We start from the raw sequence: 20,895 nt of genomic DNA, 5'->3' as shown, positions 1-20,895 counted from the left end.
GAATGGAAGAAAAAAAACACCAGCTTTTCTCATGCAGTTTCTTAGCTGGGGTCCTGTTCTATCCTGAAGCATCCTCCCATTTGCAGCTCTGATTAAACAATTGCATTGAATGTTGACTTTGGTCTGCCTTCTCTCTTTGTGAGAAATACACCTCTGAAAGACCATGTGTAAGAATGCTAACTGCCGCATTGAAAAGAAGCAGTCAGCAGTCTTTTCAGAAATCATAAGCGAACTACGGTTTGTTCAAACTTGATCCATTCTGAGGTTCGCAAATTCCATCTTTTTTTCTTTCTCTTCACAGAGACAGTTTGGCATCGTGGTAAAGTGTGCACACTCTTATCTGGGAGAACTGGGTTTGATTCCCCACTCCTCCGCTGGAATGGCCTTGGGTCAGCCATAGCTCTTGCTGGAGTTGTCCTTGAAAGGGCAGCTGCTATAAGAGCTCTCTCAGCCTCACCTACCTCACAGGGTGTCTGTTGTGGGGGGTGGAAGGTAGAGGAGATTGTGACCACTCTGAGATTCAGAGTATAGGGCAGGATATAAATCCAATATCTTCACATGTGGGACAAGAGGACCAACTTCCTGGCATTGGTAGCTTTTGGTCGAATGGCAGTTCAAACTGTGGTTTGTAGCTTATTTAGCTACAAACTAGCTAGGATGGTGTATCTCTTAGAGGGTCAGATTAGGATATGGAAGCTTCTGCTTGCCGTGGAGGCTTGCTGGGTGACAACTTGGAGGCAGTCACTCTCAGCCCTAACCTACCTCACAGGGTTGTTGTGAGGACAGAGTAAAGGAGGGGAGAATCTTGTAAGCTACTTTGGGTCCCTATCGGCAACCAGAATCTAAATATCCAAATAAAGACATTAAAATAAACCTGATTTAGAATCCCAGTGCGTAGGGAAGAAACAAAAGGCTGTTCTTTAAGCCAGGCCATCGCAGACTAGTCGGAAGTTTTTTGATTTTGCTTTTTAATTGGGGAAGCTTTAACTGTGGCTTCACTCACAAGGGGGGAGGCAAAAAAAAGCGGGAAACACAAGAGCAAGGGATGACAAAATAAAGATCTGTTTGTATATCAGTGACAACATTCTGCAAGTTTCTTGACCCTTAACCTTTAGTGCCCAATCACAAAATTGCCAGTGTGGATAGGGGTCAGCATGTCAGACTGGGATCTGGGTTCAAATCCTCATTGGTCCATGGAAATGTCAAATACCATTGGGGGAGGGGGGAGCCCACAGCAGACAGAGGCTTAGCCTCCGTGCCTGACCAGTAGGCCTTCTGACAGTATCTGGCTGCTAGCTGTGGGAAACCGTATGCTGGACTAGATGGCCCTTCGGTCTGATCCAGCCAGGCTCTTACATCTATAAGCAAAGTAGCTAAAGGCTAGAGTTTTTTCCTTAGAGTCACAAGAGTGATGAAAATCTTGAAAAGTCCATCCTGAGTCAGGGCAAGACTTGGGGAAGCCCTCCTTTAAGTTCTGACATGCCATGTCCCTTGATAAAACACAGCAAAAAACCCCACCAGTCTTTATGTGATAGTACCTTGCAGCTGTGTTCCATGTGTGGTTGGCTATTGCCCTTTCATTGCATAGCAGCAATAATTCATCTCCTGAATTGTTCTGTCTGCCCAGGAAAATTCAGTTGTGAAAGATTACTGCAGTATCGACCAACAAGAGTGGCCGCTATTTTGACCAATCATTGGGTTCCTCTAGCAGCCCCGTGGCGCAGTGGTAAAGCTGCAGTCCTAAGCTCTGCTCACAACCTGAGTTCAATCCCGGCAGAAGCTGGGTGTTCAGGTAGCTGGCTCCAGGTTGACTCAGCCTTCCATCCTTCCAAGGTCAGTAAAATGAGTACCCAGCTTGCTGAGGGGGAAGTGTAGATGACTGGGGAAGGCAATGGCAAACCACCTCATAAAAAGTCTGCTGTGAAAATGTCATAATGTGACGTCACCCCAGAGTCGGAAATGACTGGTGCTTGCCCAGGGGACTACCTTTACCTTTTGAGTTCCTCTGTTCCCCTGCAGGTGGACTCCTATAAACCTCACAGAGGACTGTCCCCTTGGTTACAGTAACTAGGAAGTACCTCTTCTACTCGGCAGGCTTTTCCGAGGCCTACAACTTTGTCACTTTAAAAATAACTTCTTGTTGTGGAATTTTGTTTCTGTAAATCTGCCTTTGTTTGCAGTTTCATGCAATGTCCTGTTTATTATACTGAAAATAAAGAAAAAGGAAATAACTTCGAAAAGAAAACAGGCTCATCTAGAACACAAAACTTTACCAGTTCTCAGTTACAAACATTACTCTTTCTCTTCCAGAATTGTTATTTACATATTTTATAAACATTTGGAAAACTTTATGGAGAATTTCAGGTTGTTTCCGTGGAGACAATTGGTTATTTGTGTTTTGTAAGCCACCTTGTGTACTTACTCTTTTAAGAATGTTGGATTTGATTAAGTTTTAGAGCACAGCGGAGCAGTTCCTGATGCTGAGAGTGGGAGAATGTGGAAGCAAGGATATTAAAGACAATTAAAAATTAGAAATGGGATTGAGGCCTGCCCTCTATCAATGAAACAGGTGGAGTTGGGAGTACATTGGTGGGACCCAGCCAAGAAAGGGAATAATGTAGCTCTATCCTTGGAATGCACAGTTTTAAACTTGAGTATACTCGAAATACACAACTGCACACAAAGACCCACCAAAAACTTGAAGTGGAGGAAGTCTTGTGTTGTCCACCATTTCCAAAGGCCCCTTACCAAGAATTTGAAAACCTCTGCTCTGTGACACAGAGCTATGAACGTCGAACTCTGACCCATGACCTACAGCAACCGGAATCTTGGAACTGGAATCTTCAGAACCCGTTTGAACAGAAACTGAAATTCTCTGTCTCCATATGCTGGGCCTAGAACGTGCAGGTTCCAGATCCTGGAGACCATAATTGACCAATGGGTCTTACAAGCAACCCTGCTTAGATGCTGCTGGGGGTCCTCCTAATTCCGCCAGCAAGGTGTGAGGTTTATACCTAAAAGGGGTTTAACTGAAGATGCCTGCAAACGGTCTGCACTTTTTCCTCCCCCTCTGCCTTGTTGCCAAGCAAATCTTGAGTGAGATCCATGGTGAGCCCTTGCGTGGAACGGGTAGCAGGATTGCTCTCAATTCCCTGTTACTAAAGTGAAAGTCCCTTTGAAGTGGGAGAGGGTTGAGCACAGGGGTGGGCCAAGGGCGCACTCGAAAATAGTAATTAGAGGTGGGCAGAGGTGCTGCTTTCGGCCTCGGGCGCTGGAACACCTAGTGCCGACCCTGCCTGCATCGTCTCTCTTTCCTCCTGTAGATCCATATAGACTGGAGTGCCTTAGAAACAAAGTGAAGTGTCACCCCAAGGCAATTTGTCAGCAAGATGAAGTAACTTCTGATTTTTATTGCCAGTGTCTGCCAGGTTACAGGGGGGATGGAATGAACTTTTGCCAAGGTGAGTTATTCCTGCATGCATCTTACAGCATGTGTGGTTATGTCTTTCTGTGAAAATATTAGAAGACAAATTGGAAACTGGGGATAAGAATAAATTGTCTTCTCCTTGGGGCCATGACAGAAATGCACACAAAGATTTAAGGCTACTCAGACAATTTTGGTAGGATAAACACTGGTGCAGTGTGAGGTATTTGCCTCTGAGTCTCCTCAAGGCCTCCGATTCCTTTTGATTAACCGAAAAGTTGAGCCTGATAAAAATGGGAAACAGAAGATTACAGACTCTTCAGCTAGCAAGCCCCATCTTAGAAGAGGCATTCCTCTACCTGAGGAGAGGCATTCATTTGCCCATTAAAGGGAATGCCTCTTTTAAGACATCTGAGTTAGTTCCGGAGGCCTCACTTCAAAAAAGGATGTGGACAGAATGGAGCAGGTGCAGCAGAGAGCGACAAGGATGATCAGGGACCTGGAAACCAAGCCCTAGGAGGGAAGGCTGTGGGTCTAGGGAATATTCAGTCTGGAGAGGAAGAGGTTGAGGTGGGGAGGGACATGATTGCTCTCTTCTGGACAGCTGACACTTAGAGGATGGCAGGGAGCTGCTCCTGTTGGCAGCAGAGGAGAGGACTCACAATAATGGATTTAAATTACAGCCAGGAAGGTAGCAGCTGGATATTAGGAGGGGAAATTACCATAAGAAGAAGAAAAAGACTTCAGATTTATACCCCACCCTTCTCTCTGAATCAGAGTCTCAGAGCGACTTACAATCCCCTATATCTTCTCCCCCCACAACAGGCACCCTGTGAGATGGGTGGGGCTGAGAGGGCTCTCACAGCAGCCGCCCTTTCAAGGACAATTCCTGCGAGAGCTATGGCTGACCCAAGGCCATTGCAGCAGGTGCAAGTGGGGAATCAAACCCGGTTCTCCCAGATAAGAGTCCGCGCACTTAACCACCACACCAAACTGGTGTAAGAATTGTTCCACAGTGGAATCAGCTCCCTAGGGAGGTGGGGAGCTCTCCCTTACTGGCAGCCTTTAAGCAGCAGCTGGACAAACACTTGTCAGAAATGCTGTAGGCTGATCCTGCATTGAGCAGGGAGTTGGACTAGAGGGCCTGTATGGCCCCTTCCAACACTGTGATTCTATGTTCTGATTCGGATTAATAGAAATAGTTTTTAAAAAATTCTAACTTCGCTTTTTGTATATAGATCCTGGCGTCCACCTCACTGTTTCCAAAACATTTCCATGCGATCGTGTCGGAGAACAGGTTTGCTTTCTCAAGGTACCGCCTGGAAGGAAAGTCACGTTGACAGTTTCACTCTCCATCTCTGGCAAACGCCATTCATACGCAGTGCTGTGGTACAAATTCTATTCTGGCCAAAGCCCACAGTTCAACAGGTATGTTTATAGTCAAGGGTGGACCCATATAGACCAACTTTTTTTTTTTTTGGCAACTTGGACCATAAGTCAAGTTCAGAGTGTTATTTGGGGCCTCTCTCAATACACTCCGCAGCATATACTTAGTCCCATGCACTTTGAAATGGTTTTGCCTATCGTGTACTTAAAAGGATGTACGTTTTTTGGTTTCATATCGATTTTCTGTGTTCTCTTTGTGAGCATTTTCATTTTACCCGTTTTCGTTGCTGAATTCCCCAGTTCGCGCTGTTCCTTTTGTGCTATCAATGCTGACAGTTACAGTTATTTTTATCACTAGTGGGGGGGACGGGAGGGTGACTACAGTTTTGTCCCAGATGGGGTGAAAGTGGAACTTCCAAACTGGGGTGGTGGGTGGAAGTCACAATAATTGCTAATATTCTAAGAGGTCTGAATCAGGAAACATGCAGTTGTAAAGTGTTGGAAGGGCATGGCAGTGTGTAAGCCTGGATCTTGTCTAAAGATACCCCCTGTGTCCTTTACAGATCATGCTACTGTTTTCTACTGCCTGTACCATCTCTGGTACCATCTCTAGTACTTGGCCACGTCATCTGTGCACCCACATTTTCAAAAGCAATCCCTAGAATGTGTCCCTCTCTTAAATCCCCCTGAAGTAAAACACAACATTCAGTAATTCTGTAACATTGCAGAACCATAAAGGAGTAAAATGAGGGGGAAATCTGCTCATCCCCCTTGTGAACAGAATGTGCTGTCTCGGATTCAGGCCTTGAATTCAGCAGGTGCTCACAAGAGCACAGCTCCTGAACCTTTCTGAGGGTTCCCCCTCCTCCTCTCCACCTACTTTGTCCATTGAATAGTAGGTGCAGCTGCATAACAATCCCTGGATTAGGAGAGCAGGCAGCCATCCAGCCACTAGGGGCTTCGCCACACCCCCAGCAGCCCCTGGAGAAGCCCCCGCCACCCTTTCTCCACTTCTTATGTGATTTTGGGTGGCAGGTGGTTTGTTGGCCTTTTGACTGTGGGGGTGGCGGCCAAGGAGAGCCCCTGGTGAGCAAGGAGAGCCCCATCTTTAGCCATCCCAAGCAGGCCTCACTCGCCCAGGGCTCTCCTTTCTTGCGTCGGGTTGCTGTTGGCTGTTAGCATATGCTAATGAGTTATGCTAACAAACTCCACCACCTATTTTTCTATAAAACGACCTCTGCTCAGAATCTTCTCCAGCACTCAAGCGTTGTAGACAAATCAACGGAGAAATGATTTTTAGAACATTTCAGGACAATTGCTGTGAGTGTGCATAAGCTGCCACAGAACAAAAGTCACTGCTTGACATACGTTACATGGATGAATCATTCTTTTGACTGACTGGGGTCTCATTGGATGGATAGCCTGCTATAGGTACAGACAGAAGTTTTATGTAGACAATAAAGCACATGGTTGTAGTTCCTGATAGCAGGGAATTGATCTGTTTTTGAATGAGATACTCATTAGGATTGAGAGAAGGTCTCCTACTAGCTGGGAATCTCTGTATGCTTTTGAATAAGATACTTATAGGAATTTGGAGAAGCTCTTCGGATTGTTGATATCCACCACAGTTTGTAGACATCAGTAATTCACACCCAACGGCTATCCTGATGTCTCACTTGCAAGCCATCGTTTGGGGAATTTAATACTTTCTTTGCAGCTACCGAAGAAGATTGACCCCCGCGGTGGACCCGACCAAAAGGATGTCTGTAGCCAGCAACGGCCAAGCCCTGATGCTGCATTCAATCAATGAGGATGATTTTTATCCAAACCTTTTCTGGGCAGAAGTGAAATTGCACGGGCTGCCCAGCAAAATGGCCACAATCGAGGCCTACGATCTAATGGACTTTCAGATGTTAAACCCTTCCCGCCTGAGATACTTTTTCGTGCTGGATAGAATGCCCATAGGTAAGGCTTGAGAAACTTGGATGGTAAGCGCTCTTGTGTCCGTTAACCTAGACAAAAGAAATGCCCATCATTATAAGGACCATGAGTATGAGGGAGAAAATCTATTGAAAAGGTGTCGGGAGAGAAGTGTAGGGTGCCCTCCAAGGGCCTGCTGAAGTCATAGAAGGCTGCTGGTGGTGACGAGGATGCCCAGTTTCATCAGCACCATTAAGCAGACTTGGTCTCCCTCAATAACAAAGATGAAAATGCTACGTTTGTCTGTAGTAGTAGAAAAGAACAAGAGTCCCGTAGCTGGCTACAGACAACTAACAAAAATTTGTGGCAGGGCAGAAGCTTTTGTGAATCACTGCTCAGAGATTTACAGAAGTGCCTATCCTGCCACAAATTGTGTTAGTCTTTAAAGTGCCCCTGCTCTTGTACTCTTTTCCAGTCCTCTGCAAAAATCACTCCAGTCTAAGCCCACGATGGAATTGGAGTGGACTAACTCTAGCCAGGGTGGTAGTGGGAGAGTGCTATCCTCAGCAGGGTTACACCCTTCTTACTCCAGCAAAGCCCATGGGCTTTGGAGGATGTTAATTCTACTTATGATGGCATTGGAAGTTACCTAGGATATGAAGACAGGGCTGAGTGGGGACTTGAACTTGGGACTTCATGTTGCGTGTCTAGATGACACTTCAGGAGGCCAGATCCAGATCATAGTACATCTGTTAACCATCTTTCTGTTAATGCATCATGTTGACAATAGAACACATGAACTTGGCTTATGCCTATTCATGCCATTGTTCTCGCTAACCCAAGATTGTTCCCTCTAATTGCAATTTCCCCACACCTCAGGCAGAGAGAGGTTTTCCCCCAACCCCCATTTTCAAGATCCTTTCACTGGAGAGGCCCACGACTGAATCTGGGTTAGGTTGATTTCAGTGGGCTTAAACAGGAGTAACTCTGCTTTGGATTACTCTGCAGGAGATGCAGAAGTGCAACGAAGGCATCTCAACCAAATGCAAAGAAGGGCATCTCAACCAAACTATCCCAGCCGGAAAGTTTTTGATGCACGGATACGGTGATGGTTTCTCACTCGCTTGTTTTCATTTTCCAGAAATCGGAGAGTTCTTGGAAGGAGACACGGTTGTCATCCAGTTGCCCCAATACCTCCAGGTTTCTCCTTCCAGCTTCGTCAAGTGGGTCAAGGAGCCCCTGCCGATCACACTGCTGGACAGCCGCTCAGTGGTATTGGCCAGCGGCGTGGAAGAGATTGGGATCAGAGGCTTAATGTACGCTTGCCATCAGAGGGGCTTTCAGGCCTACCCACAGAAAGGTGCCGTTTGTTTCCACTGCCTGGGGCTGGACCCCTTCATGACACTTGTCCATCCATCCAGACCTTTAATGGCATAACAACTTCCTGATTGCATGTTGCAATTGTCCAAGGAGGGATGTGCTGGAAGGCTCACGGGGACAGATGTGCTTGAAGGGGTGCATCTCATGGCTTTCTTTTTCAAATCTCAGGGATACCGACTTTGGTTATATCCGAGCCCTTGTCTACGATTTTACCCCTGATGTCCCTGGTAGAGTCTTGGTAGCCCAGAGGATATTCTTAATAAAGAAAGGTATGAAATCTCTCTCTCTCTCTCTCTCCCTCTTTGTCATTTCATTAACTGACTTACGTAATTCATAATAAACATCATCTTCCTGTCCATCCACCAGTCTGTCCTCTGTTGGCTCTTCTGTTCATCCATCCATCTGTCTTTCTGATTTTTGACCCACCTTTCGTCCAAGAGGATTCCCAAGGTGGCTTACATAGAATAATAAGATACATTCCAATTGGAATGGCTTCTGTTCTTTCTGACACGTGGCTTTTCATGAAGCTGAGTTCTACTGAATCATCCCATTGGCCCATCAGATTTCCTGTACTGAAAACCCAGCAGGCAAAGGCAGTAGGGGCAAATGCATTCTAATATGGATAGCCAAAAGATCTGAACAGGACTTCTTTTGCCAGTTTGGTGTAGTGGTTAAGTGCACGGACTCTTATCTGGGAGAACCAGGTTTGATTCCCCACTCCTCCACTTGCAGCTGCTGGAATGGCCTTGGGCCAGCCATAGCTCTTGTAGGAGTTGTCCTTGAAAGGGCAGCTGCTGTAAGAGCTCTCTCAGCCCCATCCACCTCACAGGGTGTCTGTTGTGGGGGGAGAGGTAAAGGAGATTGTGACTGCTCTGAGATTCAGGGTATAGGGCAGGATATAAAACCAATATTTTCTTCGTCTTCTTCTTCTTTTGATTTGCTCCATTGCATGTGTTTTGTTTGTTCCTTCCCCGTCAGATGTCACCAAAATCTGCAATGGAAGTCGGGCCCCAGAGAACTGCTATTGCAATCCGGGCTTTGTGGGGAACGGAGCGCACTGTGTCGGTAAATAATTGTGAGCTTGTCTTGCGGGTTTTTTTAAAAAATCGTCGTAGGATAACAGAGAATCAGTGGGCCGATGCAGATGGTTTCTGAGGAGGGGAGGCCTATGAGCAAGCAGGGGCCCTCATAGCCAAATGTGAAGCCTCCAGGTACAGAGGCAGTCTAGCAGATAGCAGGGACAGCTCCTGATGCAGCCACACACAAAGACGCAGTGCTTGCCCGCAGTTAGGCTTAGAGTTCATCTGGAGCTTTATTAATTTTCTGCTTTTTAAAATATATCCTTCCTCCAAGGAGTTCAGGGTTTCATACCTGGCTCTCCCTTCTTCTATTTTATTGTCACAACTACCTTGTGAGTTAGGCAAGGCTGAGAGAATGGTCACTCAGGCTGAATTCTGGCATTAAGGAGCATTTTGAGGAAACGGTGGCTCTCAAAAAAACCTGTGGCTCTCCACTTGCACCTGCTAGCATCGCCTTGGGTCAGCCATAGCTCTGGCAGAGGTTGTCCTTGAAAGGGCAGCTGCTGTGAGAGCCCTCTCCATCCCCACTCACCTCACAGGGTGTTTGTTGTGGGGGAGGAAGGTAAAGGAGATTGTTCAGAGTTGATTGTTCATTGTTCTGAGACTCTTCAGAGTGGAGGGCGGGATATAAATCCAATATCTTCTTCATCTTCTTCTTCTTCCTCCACTTGCACCTGCTAGCATGGCCTTGGGTCAGCCATAGCTCTGGCAGAGGTTGTCCTTGAAAGGGCAGCTGCTGTCACCTCACAGGGTGTTTGTTGTAGGGGAGGAAGGTAAAGGAGATTGTGAGCCGCTCTGAAACTCTTGGGAGTGGAGGGCGGGATATAAATCCAATATCATCTTCTTCTTCTTCTAAAAGGATAGATCACCATGTTGAAGGAGGGTGCAGCTGCGTCTTCTTCCCTTTGCTAGAAGCAAAGAGGGGACCTCTCAGGCCTTAAAGAACAGCAGCCTTGGTTTTATTTATTCATACATCCTGCCTTTCCCCCAGTGAAGGGGACGCATGCTGCCAGATGGACCACATTTTTAAAATTCCACCCTTCCTCTAAGGAGGTCAGAGTTGCAAACGTGGCTCTCGCCTCCTTCATTTTATCCCAACAACAACCCTGTGAGCCTGACAGAGTGACTGGCCCAAGGTCACCCGACGAGCTTTGTTCCTGAAAGGGTGCTGAACCCAATTCTGCTCTAGCATGGTGGCCTCAATGTAATACGGGCAGCAGCTGACCCTGCACCACAGGATGGTGGCTGTGTGGTCAAGGTGAGAGACTTGTATGCAGGGCTTTTTTTGTAGCAGGAACTCTTTTGTATATTAGGCCACACACCCCTGATGTAGCCAATCCTCCTGGAGCTTACAGTAGGCCTTGTACTAAGAACCCTGCAAGCTCTTGGAGGATTGGCTACATCAGGGGTATGTGGCCTAATATGCAAAGGAGTTCCAGTTACAAAAAAAGCCTTGCTTGTATAGGGAAGCTGGTTCTCCCCCCACCCCGCCTCCAACAAACTCATTTTTGTTTCTTTTTCTAAAGACATAAATGAGTGCAAAGAAGGGATGCCCATGAACTGCTTGCCCGAAGCAGAATGTGTCAATGGATACGGCTCGTATTTCTGTCGCTGTCCACAAGGCTTCGAAGGAGATGGCCTGTACAGCTGCATAGGTCGTGGTGATGTAGAATCTCCTAATCTGCAGTTATGTTGAGGGGGGTGGGGAGGTTGCTGTTTGGTAGTATGGGAAAGCTCAGCGGCAAAGTGTATTCCTTTGCATGTTTGAGGTCTCAGGTTCGACCTCTGATGTCTCCATGTAAGAAAAAGCTCAGATTCAGAGAAGGATCTCACTCCGTAACCACAGTCAGACCATCTGACTCGGTAAAACCCAGAAGCATTTCCCAAATCAAAATGGCCCCCTCAGCTGCCTTGGATCCTGGTAGGAAAACAGGATAAGTGCTCACATTGCTCTAGGGATGGGCCCAAACCAGTGTCAGGGGGCATTAGTGCTTGGGAAACAGCTTCTGAGGGGGGAATATTAATCCCTGGAGCATCACAGCCCTGAATCCAGCCTCTTCTGGTACTATTTTTTAAAGCCAAATCATATATCAAGACTTCCAGTTATGGAACACTAGTGTCCTCTGTAACCCTAAAAGCTGAGAGGATCAGGCAACAGAGCAGTCTTTAATAGGGTTGCCAAATCTGGGTTGGGAAATTCCTGGAGATTGAGGGGGTGTGGCCTGGGAAGGGCAGGGTTTGGGGAAGGGAGAGGCATAATGTGATAGAGTCTGCCCTCCAAGGCATCCCTTTTCTCCAGGGGAGCTGATCTCTGTGATCTGGAGATGAACTGTAATTCCAAGAGATCCCCAAGTCCCCTCTGGAGTTGGCACCTCTAATCCTGAAGAAGAGTGCAGGGACACAGGCGATGCCATGCCCATATCTGTGGGCTCTGATGCTCTTCCCCAAACTCCAGCTGCTGGTGCCATTGGGTACAAACCAGTGCCCAGTGTCTCTGCTCAGCCACGCGGGCAGCTCTACACAAGGTCAACACTGCAATCCAGAACCATGTTTTTGTCCTCTGGAAGTAAAGCTTTGTTGCAACTTCTTTTTTTAACAACAATTTTTTTTAAATTAAAGTAGGCAAAAGTAAATGGAACATCAACAGTGTTATCAAAACATTCCAAGGAGTATGAATACGGGCATTACAATATAAAATAAAATCAGATATGATAATTAAACGGTATCAAATGGATATATTACAACTAAATAAACAATTACGAACAACTAATAATGTAAATTGAGCATTCATGAAAAAAATACTAGGTATAAATTAAATGATCGTTAAACTAAAAATTAAATGAAGAAATGAATAAGAATAGAATAAAGAACTAAAGAAAGAGTTCCACTCCTGTGCCATAGCATTAAAAAAATTCTGTGTAAGAGGGAAAAGGAGAACATTAAAGATCTTGTGTTAAATAATAATAATAATATTAATAATAAATTTTTATTTATACCCCGTCCTCCCCGCCAAGGCAGGCTCAGGGCGGCTTACAAGGCATGATATAGCAATATCATGTAATAACAATAAACAAGATAATACAATCAATAAAACAGGATGATACAATTAAATACAATACATAAATTAAACATTAAAATAAATTATCTAAAAACTGCATAGCTTAATGGTGCTACAGTCTCAGTTTGTACAAGATGGCTTGACGTTATTACTAGGTTTCATCTTAAAAGGTTAGTTGGAAGAGGGCGGTTTTGCAAGCCCTACGGAACTGATTAAGATCCCGTAGGGCCCGCACCTCCTCCGGTAGCTGATTCCACCATTGGGGTGCCTTTATAGAGAAGGCCTGCTCCCTAGTTGTTTTTAGTTTGGCCTCCTTAGGCCCAGGGATTTCCAGAAGATTTTGTGAACTAGATCGCAGTGCTCTCTGGGGAACATATGCTTAAAAGCAAAGCAAAGACGTTTGATAAGAATTATGGGGAGAAATTTCCTGATTGAGGATATATTCTCCAAAAGGGAACCATTTTGCAGTGAAATAAGACAACTTCTCTCCCACCCCTATTTCCAGATGTAGACGAGTGTGCAAGGGGGAGCTATACCTGCAACCGAGATGCGACTTGTGTGAATACTCTGGGCTCCTACTTCTGCATGTGCCCAAGTGGATTTATTGGAGATGGGGTTTGGTGCCAAGGTAACTTGCTTTCTCTGAGAACCATAAGAGTTGCAGGATCAGGCCAAGAGCCCATCTAGTTCAACATCCCATTTCCAATCATCAACTACTAGACGGCCCCAAGCAGCCAGCAAACATTCCTTGCGTGCCTCTGCCTCACGGCAAATGGCGTTCAGAAGTATACTGCCTCCGCTCATGCCCATTTAGTTATCAACAGGGCTTTTTTGTAGAAAAGGCCCAGCAGGAACTCATTTGCATATTAGGCCACACCCCCTGATACCGCCATGGTTTCGCACAGGGCTTTTTGTAGAAAAAAGCCCAGGAGGAAATCATCTGCATATTAGGCCACACACCCTGACACCAAGCAGTGCCGGATTAAACCCTGGGGAGACACCTAGGCATTCAAAATCTCGGTGTGGGGGCTTGCAAATTATCTCCTAATACGTTTTTAATTTTACCAACCAGCAATTTTAATAAACCAACTTTATTACACAAAACAAACATTAACAACCAGGGGAAATGGGGGTAGGGGCTGGGTGGGAGCCAACCCGGGTCCCCTAAAGGTGTGAGGGCCCATGCAAACTTGCCCTATTTGTTAATCCAGCCCTAACACCAAGCCAGCTGGAGCTGTGTTCCTGTGCATTTCTGCTCAAAAGAACCTCCTTGGTTATCATGGTTAATGGTTGTTGATTCGCCTGATTCGCATATCATATACTGGCCGGTTTGGCCCTAATCCAGCAGCCCTCCCTGGTTTTTCTGCCAGCACATCCCCCCACCTTAATTATGCCTAGGGTTGCCATCCTCCAGGTTGTGGCTGGACATCTCCTGTTATTACAACCAAGCTCCAGGCGACCGAGATCACTATACTTGGAGAAAATGACTGCTTTGGAAGGTGGACTCTGTGGTATTATACTCTACTGAAGTCCCACCCCTTCCCAAACCTGACCCTCCACAAGCTCCACCTCAAAAATTATCCAGGTATTTCCCACCCAAAGCTGGCAACCCTAAGCCTAGCAGGATTTCCTTTCGTCTATTCTGAATCTCTTACCCATCAACCTCTGTGGGTGCCAATGTCATTTGCATTTTCTCCATATTCTGTGCACCAGGCGTGATGTTATGAATTTTTATCATGTCCCCTTTTAGTGAAAAGCCCCAGACTCTTCAGCTATCCCTCATAGGGATAGTGCTGCAATCCCTTGATCGCTTTTGCTGCACTTTTTCCACCTTTGTGGAATCTTTTAAGAGCAGAGGGTTGCCAACTCCAACTTGAGAAATTCCTGGGGATTTGGGGTGGTGCCAGGACAGTGTGGGGAACGATGTGATGTCACTCTTGGACTTTGATTTCTCCAAGTCCTCCAAGGGAACCGATCTCTACAGCTTGGAGAACAGTTGTTAATTCTAAGAGGCCTCCAGACCTGGCTTCCAGCTGGGTAGCCCTCGGTGACCTGGAGTAGTATTGTCCTTCTTTGGCTTCTATCCCTTTTGTTTCCTGTTGCAGCCAAAAGCATCTGGTCACCATGGTCTCCGTGGTCCCTCTGTTCTGTCACCTGTGGCTTCCAGAATCAGATGCGGATCCGCCAGTGCACACACCCGGAGAGTGGCATGCGGTGTATGGGACCTTCGTCAGACATCAAGCTCTGTCCCGACCTGCCTCCTTGTCCAAGTAATAATAATAGTTAATAATTATCATAAGGCATTGTATGTAGAATAGCCAGGAGATTCTAAGGTTGTCTGGCAGTCAGGAGTTTTAGTTCTTTTAGTGTTATGCACCACTAGGTGGAGAGCTAGACTTGTTTCTAAGGCAACAGACATTTCAGAGGTGGTTTGCCATTGCCTGTCTGGTGTGGTGGAAAATGCTGTCAAGTCCCAGCCAATTTACAGCAACTATGTGGCTCTTTCGCAGATATTGTGTGGAAGTCCCCACCACCCTGTCAGCTGGCTTGGAGAAGGCATTTGTCTCTTTAAATCACCTCTGCAAGCCAAGCCAGCTGGAGGCTTGGAGAATAAATTTTAAGAAAGTTGCTTGCTTTCTCCCCCTCTCCACCTTCCTTCCTTCCTTCCTTCCTTCCTTCCTTCCTTCCTTCCTTCCTTCCTTCCTTCCTTCCTTCCTTCCTTCCTTCCTTCCTTCCTTCCTTCCTTCCTTCCCTCCCTCCCTCCCTCCCTCCCTTCCTTCTCAAACATCTGATGTTCACGTCTTGTGGCTCTCAAACATCTGACGTTTATTCTATGTGGCTCTTACGTTTAAGCAAGTTTGGCTACCCCTGCTGTAGGGTTTTCAAGGCAGATGAGCAGAGGTAGTTTGCCATTGCCTACACATCCCACAGACATGTCAAAGAGGCCAGAATTGCAACAGAAGCAGTAACTGGTTCTCCTCTTCTCCTTCAAGCCAATGGCAAGTGGTCAGAATGGTCACCCTGGGCAGCATGTTCGAGGACATGTTCTGGAATCAGGAAACGACTCCGCATCTGCAACAATCCTGCGCCTTCCAGAGGAGGTCTCCCCTGTGAAGGGAAGAAGGAGGAAGTGGCCCCATGTAACAAGGAAAAATGTCCAGGTACAGAAGTTACAGGTGCATAGCAACCCAGGCAGTGTTCCCTCTGAGCTGAGTTAGTGTGAGCTAGCTCACAGCTTTCTAGCCTCCAGCTTGCACATTTTTGTCTTAACTCAGGAAGGATGACTTCAGAGCAAACCAATTGATGCGGTAGCCAAATCGCTCACTCACAACTTTAATGCCAGTAGGTCACAAGGTAGAATTTTTGCTCACAAGACTCCACAGCTTAGAGGGGACATTGAACCCTGGACTTCCCTGGTGGCTTTCCATCCAAACATTAGCCAGAGCTGACCCTGCTTAGCTTCTGAGAGCTGACGAGATCAGACTAGCCTGGGCTATCCAGGTTAGGGGGAAAGGGAAGGTCCCTTGTGCAAGCACCAGTCGTTTCCAACTCTGGCGTGACGTTGCTTTCACACAGTTTTCATGGCAGACTTTTTACGGGGTGGTTTACCATTGCCTCCCCCAATCATCTACTCTCCCCCTCCCCCCCAGCAAGCTGGGTACTCATTTCACCAACCTCGGAAGGATGGAAGGCTGAGTCAGCCTCGAGCCGGCTACCTGAAAACCCAGCTTCTGCCGGGGATCAAACTCAGGTTGTGAGCAGAGCTTAGGACTGCAGTACTGCAGCTTTAACACTCTGCGCCACGGGGCTCTTCAATCCAGGTTAAGGGAGAAGCCTTTAAATAATAAAATGTGATTAGCTCTTAAAAAAAAAAAAAAAGCCACCACAAAGCTTCATTTAATTATATGGCATTTGAAGATAATGACTCAGCCCTACCCCACCTGCCTGAGTAGATACAAATACCCTGCCTACCACCTTCTCAATTTGAACTCCAGTTTTCTGGGTTACATCTCTGAGGATGCCAGTCACAGTGGCTGGCGAAACGTCAGCTCTCACAATGCCAAGACCACGGCCACACAGCCCAGAAAATCTATAACAGCCCGTGGTTAGCTCTGTTTGGCTGTCTTGTTAAATAGACTAGCATTCCCCCCCCCCCTCTGTGCCTCAGTTGATGGAAGGTGGTCTTCTTGGGCGTCATGGACTTCGTGCCCCGTTTCTTGTGGGTTGGGAGTCGTGAGTCGGACTCGGCAGTGCAACAGCCCCTCCCCTGGGCATGGTGGAAGGAACTGCATTGGACACAGATACGAGGAAAGCTCCTGTGGGTTTCCGGTGAGTGATACCACCTCGCAGAACGTGTTGTATAATTGGACCGACGCAGGGTCCAGAATTCGCAGCTGTTCAGGCATCATATTCACTCTTCTCTCTCGCTCTGTTTGAATACAGGAGGTCTTCTGCAAATATTTTGAGAGATTGTCCAGATCTCCATGACCAGGGAAACTGATCCAGCAAATTAACCAAACAGGGACTAATTCAGCAACCGGAAGGATATGTGCGACCGGATAACCCAACCACATGTAATATGTGGGCCAAATAGGTGTCAGCTGTACTCCGTCGGGGCACAGAATCGTTTTTGTCGCTACCGAGCTACGATACAGATCACCTCTTGCAAAGAGCATTGACCGAATGAGCCTCAGGGGCCCACAAGCTATCGGAGAGGGAAAACGAGTGCTACACGGATACCCCAGATGCAAAGACCATTTCTGAAGGAAATCTTGTAAACAACGTTAATTACCCCGATAGCTCTCTGGAGTTGGGCTGTTTTTTGAAGCCAAGGAAGTATCATGTACAGCAAGGGTCATGGTGGCTCACCAGTTCTGCAGAGCCGAGACAGAAGTCAATTGACTGTCACGCAGCAGGCTGGATGGGCAGAGAAGATGAAGCCCCCCTCCTCCAAGAAACAGTGGCTAAACAAATGGTAGAAGAGGGTCTGAAAGTCCAGGAGCTGATCTATTATCCCAAGAAATTAGCGGGCGGAGATTGGCCCGAGCTGACTGTGATTAAAGTCTCCTGAACATTTACCGAGGATTGGGTCCTTTATGAGTTTTTGAGTTGCCATGTCCCTTCATTGCACTGGTGGGGGGATTTGGGGGGCATTCCAAGAGTGGGCGGGAACATTGCACGATGCACTGGTGTAACTCGGAAGTGACATCAGTGCATCAGTGACATTGGGGGCAATGCTCTGCTTTTGGGGCAAAACTCTGTGGTCAAATTGGTCTCAAACCATAGAGTTTTGCCCAAAAAAGCAGAGTGTTTCTTCCAACATCACCAATGTCACTTCCAGGTGATGTCAGCATGTCACAAACAGCATTGACATTTGTGGGGGGGGGGGGAATTTCTTCCAGGAGCCCACAAAAGTGGGGGACCCCCGCCTCCACCTGGGGAATGGTATCCCTATTTCTGTAACACAGTGAAGATCCTTGTGGCGTGGTGGCAGCTGCTGCCAAAGCACTGTTTTTACCATCTGCCCAGTTAATCAGATCTCCAGTGGCCAATCAGAAGCTTTGGCCACACCCACTTTCTAAATCCACTTAGTGGGTGCCAGGAAAGGTGTTAGCAGGAGCCACAGCACTCACAGGCACCCATTGGGGAGGGACCCCTAAGTTAGAGAATATTGAAAGAGTTAACACGGGGGAGGGGGATCTCATGCATGCCCTAGGAATGCAAGCAAATGCGGTGCACATATGCGATTTCACTTTCCCATTAAATGCAAACAACATTTCAAGTACATTTATTGTGTTAAAAAAAGGGGAAAAAAGAGAGAGCTATAAAAATAACACATTTGTTTCCCAAAGATATTGTTACAATAAAACAAAACAGATCGCACAATTCATCGACATGACATGGTTGAGCTGCACGTGTACATATGTTAAAGGGCGATCCCAAATCTTGAGCAGGTCTTCGTAGGCCCAGAATCGTAGCAGAGACCAAAAATTGAGGTAAATCCAGAAAAGAAAAAAAAGGATTTCTGGATTTTTACTGGCCATTTCTTCAAGAAACCAGTTCCAAAGCTGGCTCGGGGAGGGGGGGTTGCCCATATATCTACTTTGAAGTGTTTTTATGCCCAGCCAATGCAGTGGACTCCCTGCCAAAGAGTGGGCATTGCTGGATTCTTTCCTGGGCACTTCTGAATATGCCCACATTTCAGAATTGGCCCATAACATATACTAAGCCGTGGTCCAACTTTATTGGCAAAGTGCACACTCAAGGGCTAGTAATGGAGCACTGATTTATAGAAAGAAGGTCTCATAGCTCATCTATTAATTCAAAGGGCATGGCCATTTTACTCCATTGCAGCCAAAAAAAGAGGAGTCTGGTGGCACTGTCAAGTCTAACAAAATGTTGTCCCAGCACAAGTATTTGTGGACTGCAGAGACCACCTCTTCTGTGAGATTCGAGATTGAATTGAAGAAGTAGGGCTTTTCCTCTCTTGTTTTCATCCCTTGGATGTCCATATTGTCATTTTTTCTCTCTTTTCCAAATGTGTTTAGCTCCCTCTAGCTTTTGATATTATGTCACTGTATTCCAACTTATTTCACTGCGGGGAAATAAGCCAGAGGTACAGCAGTGCAATATCGAAGCAACCACCAGAGGGAGCAAAACACATACAGCAAAGAACAAAAAGGACACAATGCAGGCACACGAGCACTGAAAATAAGAATGCAGAAAAGCCCATGAGCTCTAAGCCCTGCACACTTGTGCTGAAATAAAGCTGTGTTTGTTTCCAAGGTGCCACAGGACTCCATTTTTTTTTTGTCTATCTGAATCCATCCCAAATTACTCCAAAATTGACATATTCAGCAACATCAAATCCAGAATATGAAAGACCGATGGTGCGTAGCATGCAATTCACCTGTTGTGCTTTGATAAAATTAAGTCTGTAGTCTGCTGAGCTCAGTTCTTCAAGTCTAAAGGGCCATCAACACCTGGACTTCTATGCATGCCTCAGACAATGGCTGATTCTGCACCCATTCCACAGATTGGCTACCCATGTCATGTTCAACGCATGTTTCACCTGCATAAAACTGTATTTATATCTAGATGTTCCAAAGTCGAGAAATAAAAATGAAGGCCAGTGCAAATGTGAACCACGATTGTCTTCATGATGGATCATGACCTGAATTACCCAAAATAAGCGGGCCCTGGCTCAGTAAAGCCTCCAAACAGGGCCCTACTGAAAATATCTAGACCATGCCCAAACACACCTTGATGTGTCCAAAATTTGAAATTTGCCAGTAACATATACAGACATGTACATACAGTAATATACAATAATACTGCTGGGGAAAAGCATTTGCATTTTGAAAGTCTAAGTGGCTTTAAAAAAAAATCAACAACTTAAAGTGCTTTCACTCTTTACTACTTTATCCATATTTTGTTCTCTGGTGTTGCTCTCCTGATCGATACGGGAGAGGCGTGAGTGTGTTTCTTGCAAGGAGAGTCTTTAGCAAGATACCAGTCCGGTTGTCCCCCTGGATCTTAATCTCTAGGGCGGTCACAATATTTAGTCATGTGATCCATTCAATCAGCTGATCCAAATATCTTGCAATATTTAAAAGGTGCACCTAACGAATGAATCTTTGCAATGGTCTGTTATTTTGAATCTGTAAGGATTTGCAAAGCCATAGGAGGCATTCCTGCTCTTCACTCTTCTAGCAAAGCAATGGGATTAGATGGGAGGAAAACTGCACTGGATTGCATTGCTGGATATTCGTGTGTGCGTGTGGGAGAGAGACCTTTCCTAGGCTGCCCCATTTAGCTGTCGTATCCAACAGTCTCTATTAGACTTTGTTGGTCTTAAAGGTGCCGCTGGACTCAAACTTTGTTTTTCAGCCGCTATTAGAATTAGCTTCCACAAATAGGTCCAGTCAAGCCATCTAAGCCTTCGCATGTACACACGAGGCTGCCCTGTACTGAATCACACCCTTGGTCCATCAAGATCAGTACTGTTTGCTCAGATGGGCAGCAGCTCGCTGGGCTTTCAGGCAGAGGTCTTTCCCATCACCTACCACCCAATCCTTTTAACTGGAGATGCCAGGGATTGAACACCTGGGTCCTTCTGCATGCCAAGCAGGTGTTCTGCAAACCTGGAAGTATGGGTTTGGTACATTCTGAGTGTTCCTTGGCATGACCTGTCAAGATGCAGTTCCATACATGAGAATGCAAAGACAAGGCAAATCCATTTCCAGGCCCTCCATACTTACTCATGGAGCAGCGAGTCCCATAAATTCTACATTTGGCTAACAAGGGTTTTCTCTTTTATCTGTCTTGACTCTCGATTTCCAGAGTCTTTGATGGAGTAAAATGAATCGCACCATGACCAATTTCGCACTAGACCTTTCATCCTAGTTTAGCCCTGTCCCCAAACTGACATTCCACACTAGAATCAGAGAAACCCTCTATGATTTGAGGGTTTTAGTGTAGGATGTCAGCTCGGGGACAGGGCTAAACCAGGATTAAAGGTCTAGTGTGAAATTGGTTACTGTTTTATAATTTTACCCACTATATCATCTCCCCTACTCAAAATAATTCCCCCACCCCTAAAATAGGTCTCAAATCTTTAACCTGTCCCTGCACTGAAACTCCTCCAG

General features: G+C 46.3%; 1 protein-coding gene across 1 annotated transcript; it reads left to right on the top strand.

Moving 5' to 3' along the window:
• The first annotated feature begins 3,035 nt into the window (after positions 1-3,035).
• Positions 3,036-10,885, top strand: LOC132587333 (uncharacterized). The gene is made up of 7 exons (XM_060259607.1): positions 3,036-3,108; positions 4,663-4,852; positions 6,528-6,775; positions 7,872-8,046; positions 8,279-8,379; positions 9,089-9,175; positions 10,716-10,885. The coding sequence occupies exons 1-7, from the start codon at positions 3,036-3,038 to the stop codon at positions 10,883-10,885; spliced, it is 1,044 nt and encodes a 347-aa protein (XP_060115590.1).
• The last annotated feature ends 10,010 nt before the right edge of the window (positions 10,886-20,895 follow it).

The sequence above is a fragment of the Heteronotia binoei genome, chromosome 18 (genome assembly GCF_032191835.1).
Source record: "Heteronotia binoei isolate CCM8104 ecotype False Entrance Well chromosome 18, APGP_CSIRO_Hbin_v1, whole genome shotgun sequence".
NCBI lineage: Eukaryota > Metazoa > Chordata > Lepidosauria > Squamata > Gekkonidae > Heteronotia > Heteronotia binoei.
Note: the sequence above shows the minus strand (reverse complement) of the source record. Positions and strands in the feature narration are given on the sequence as shown.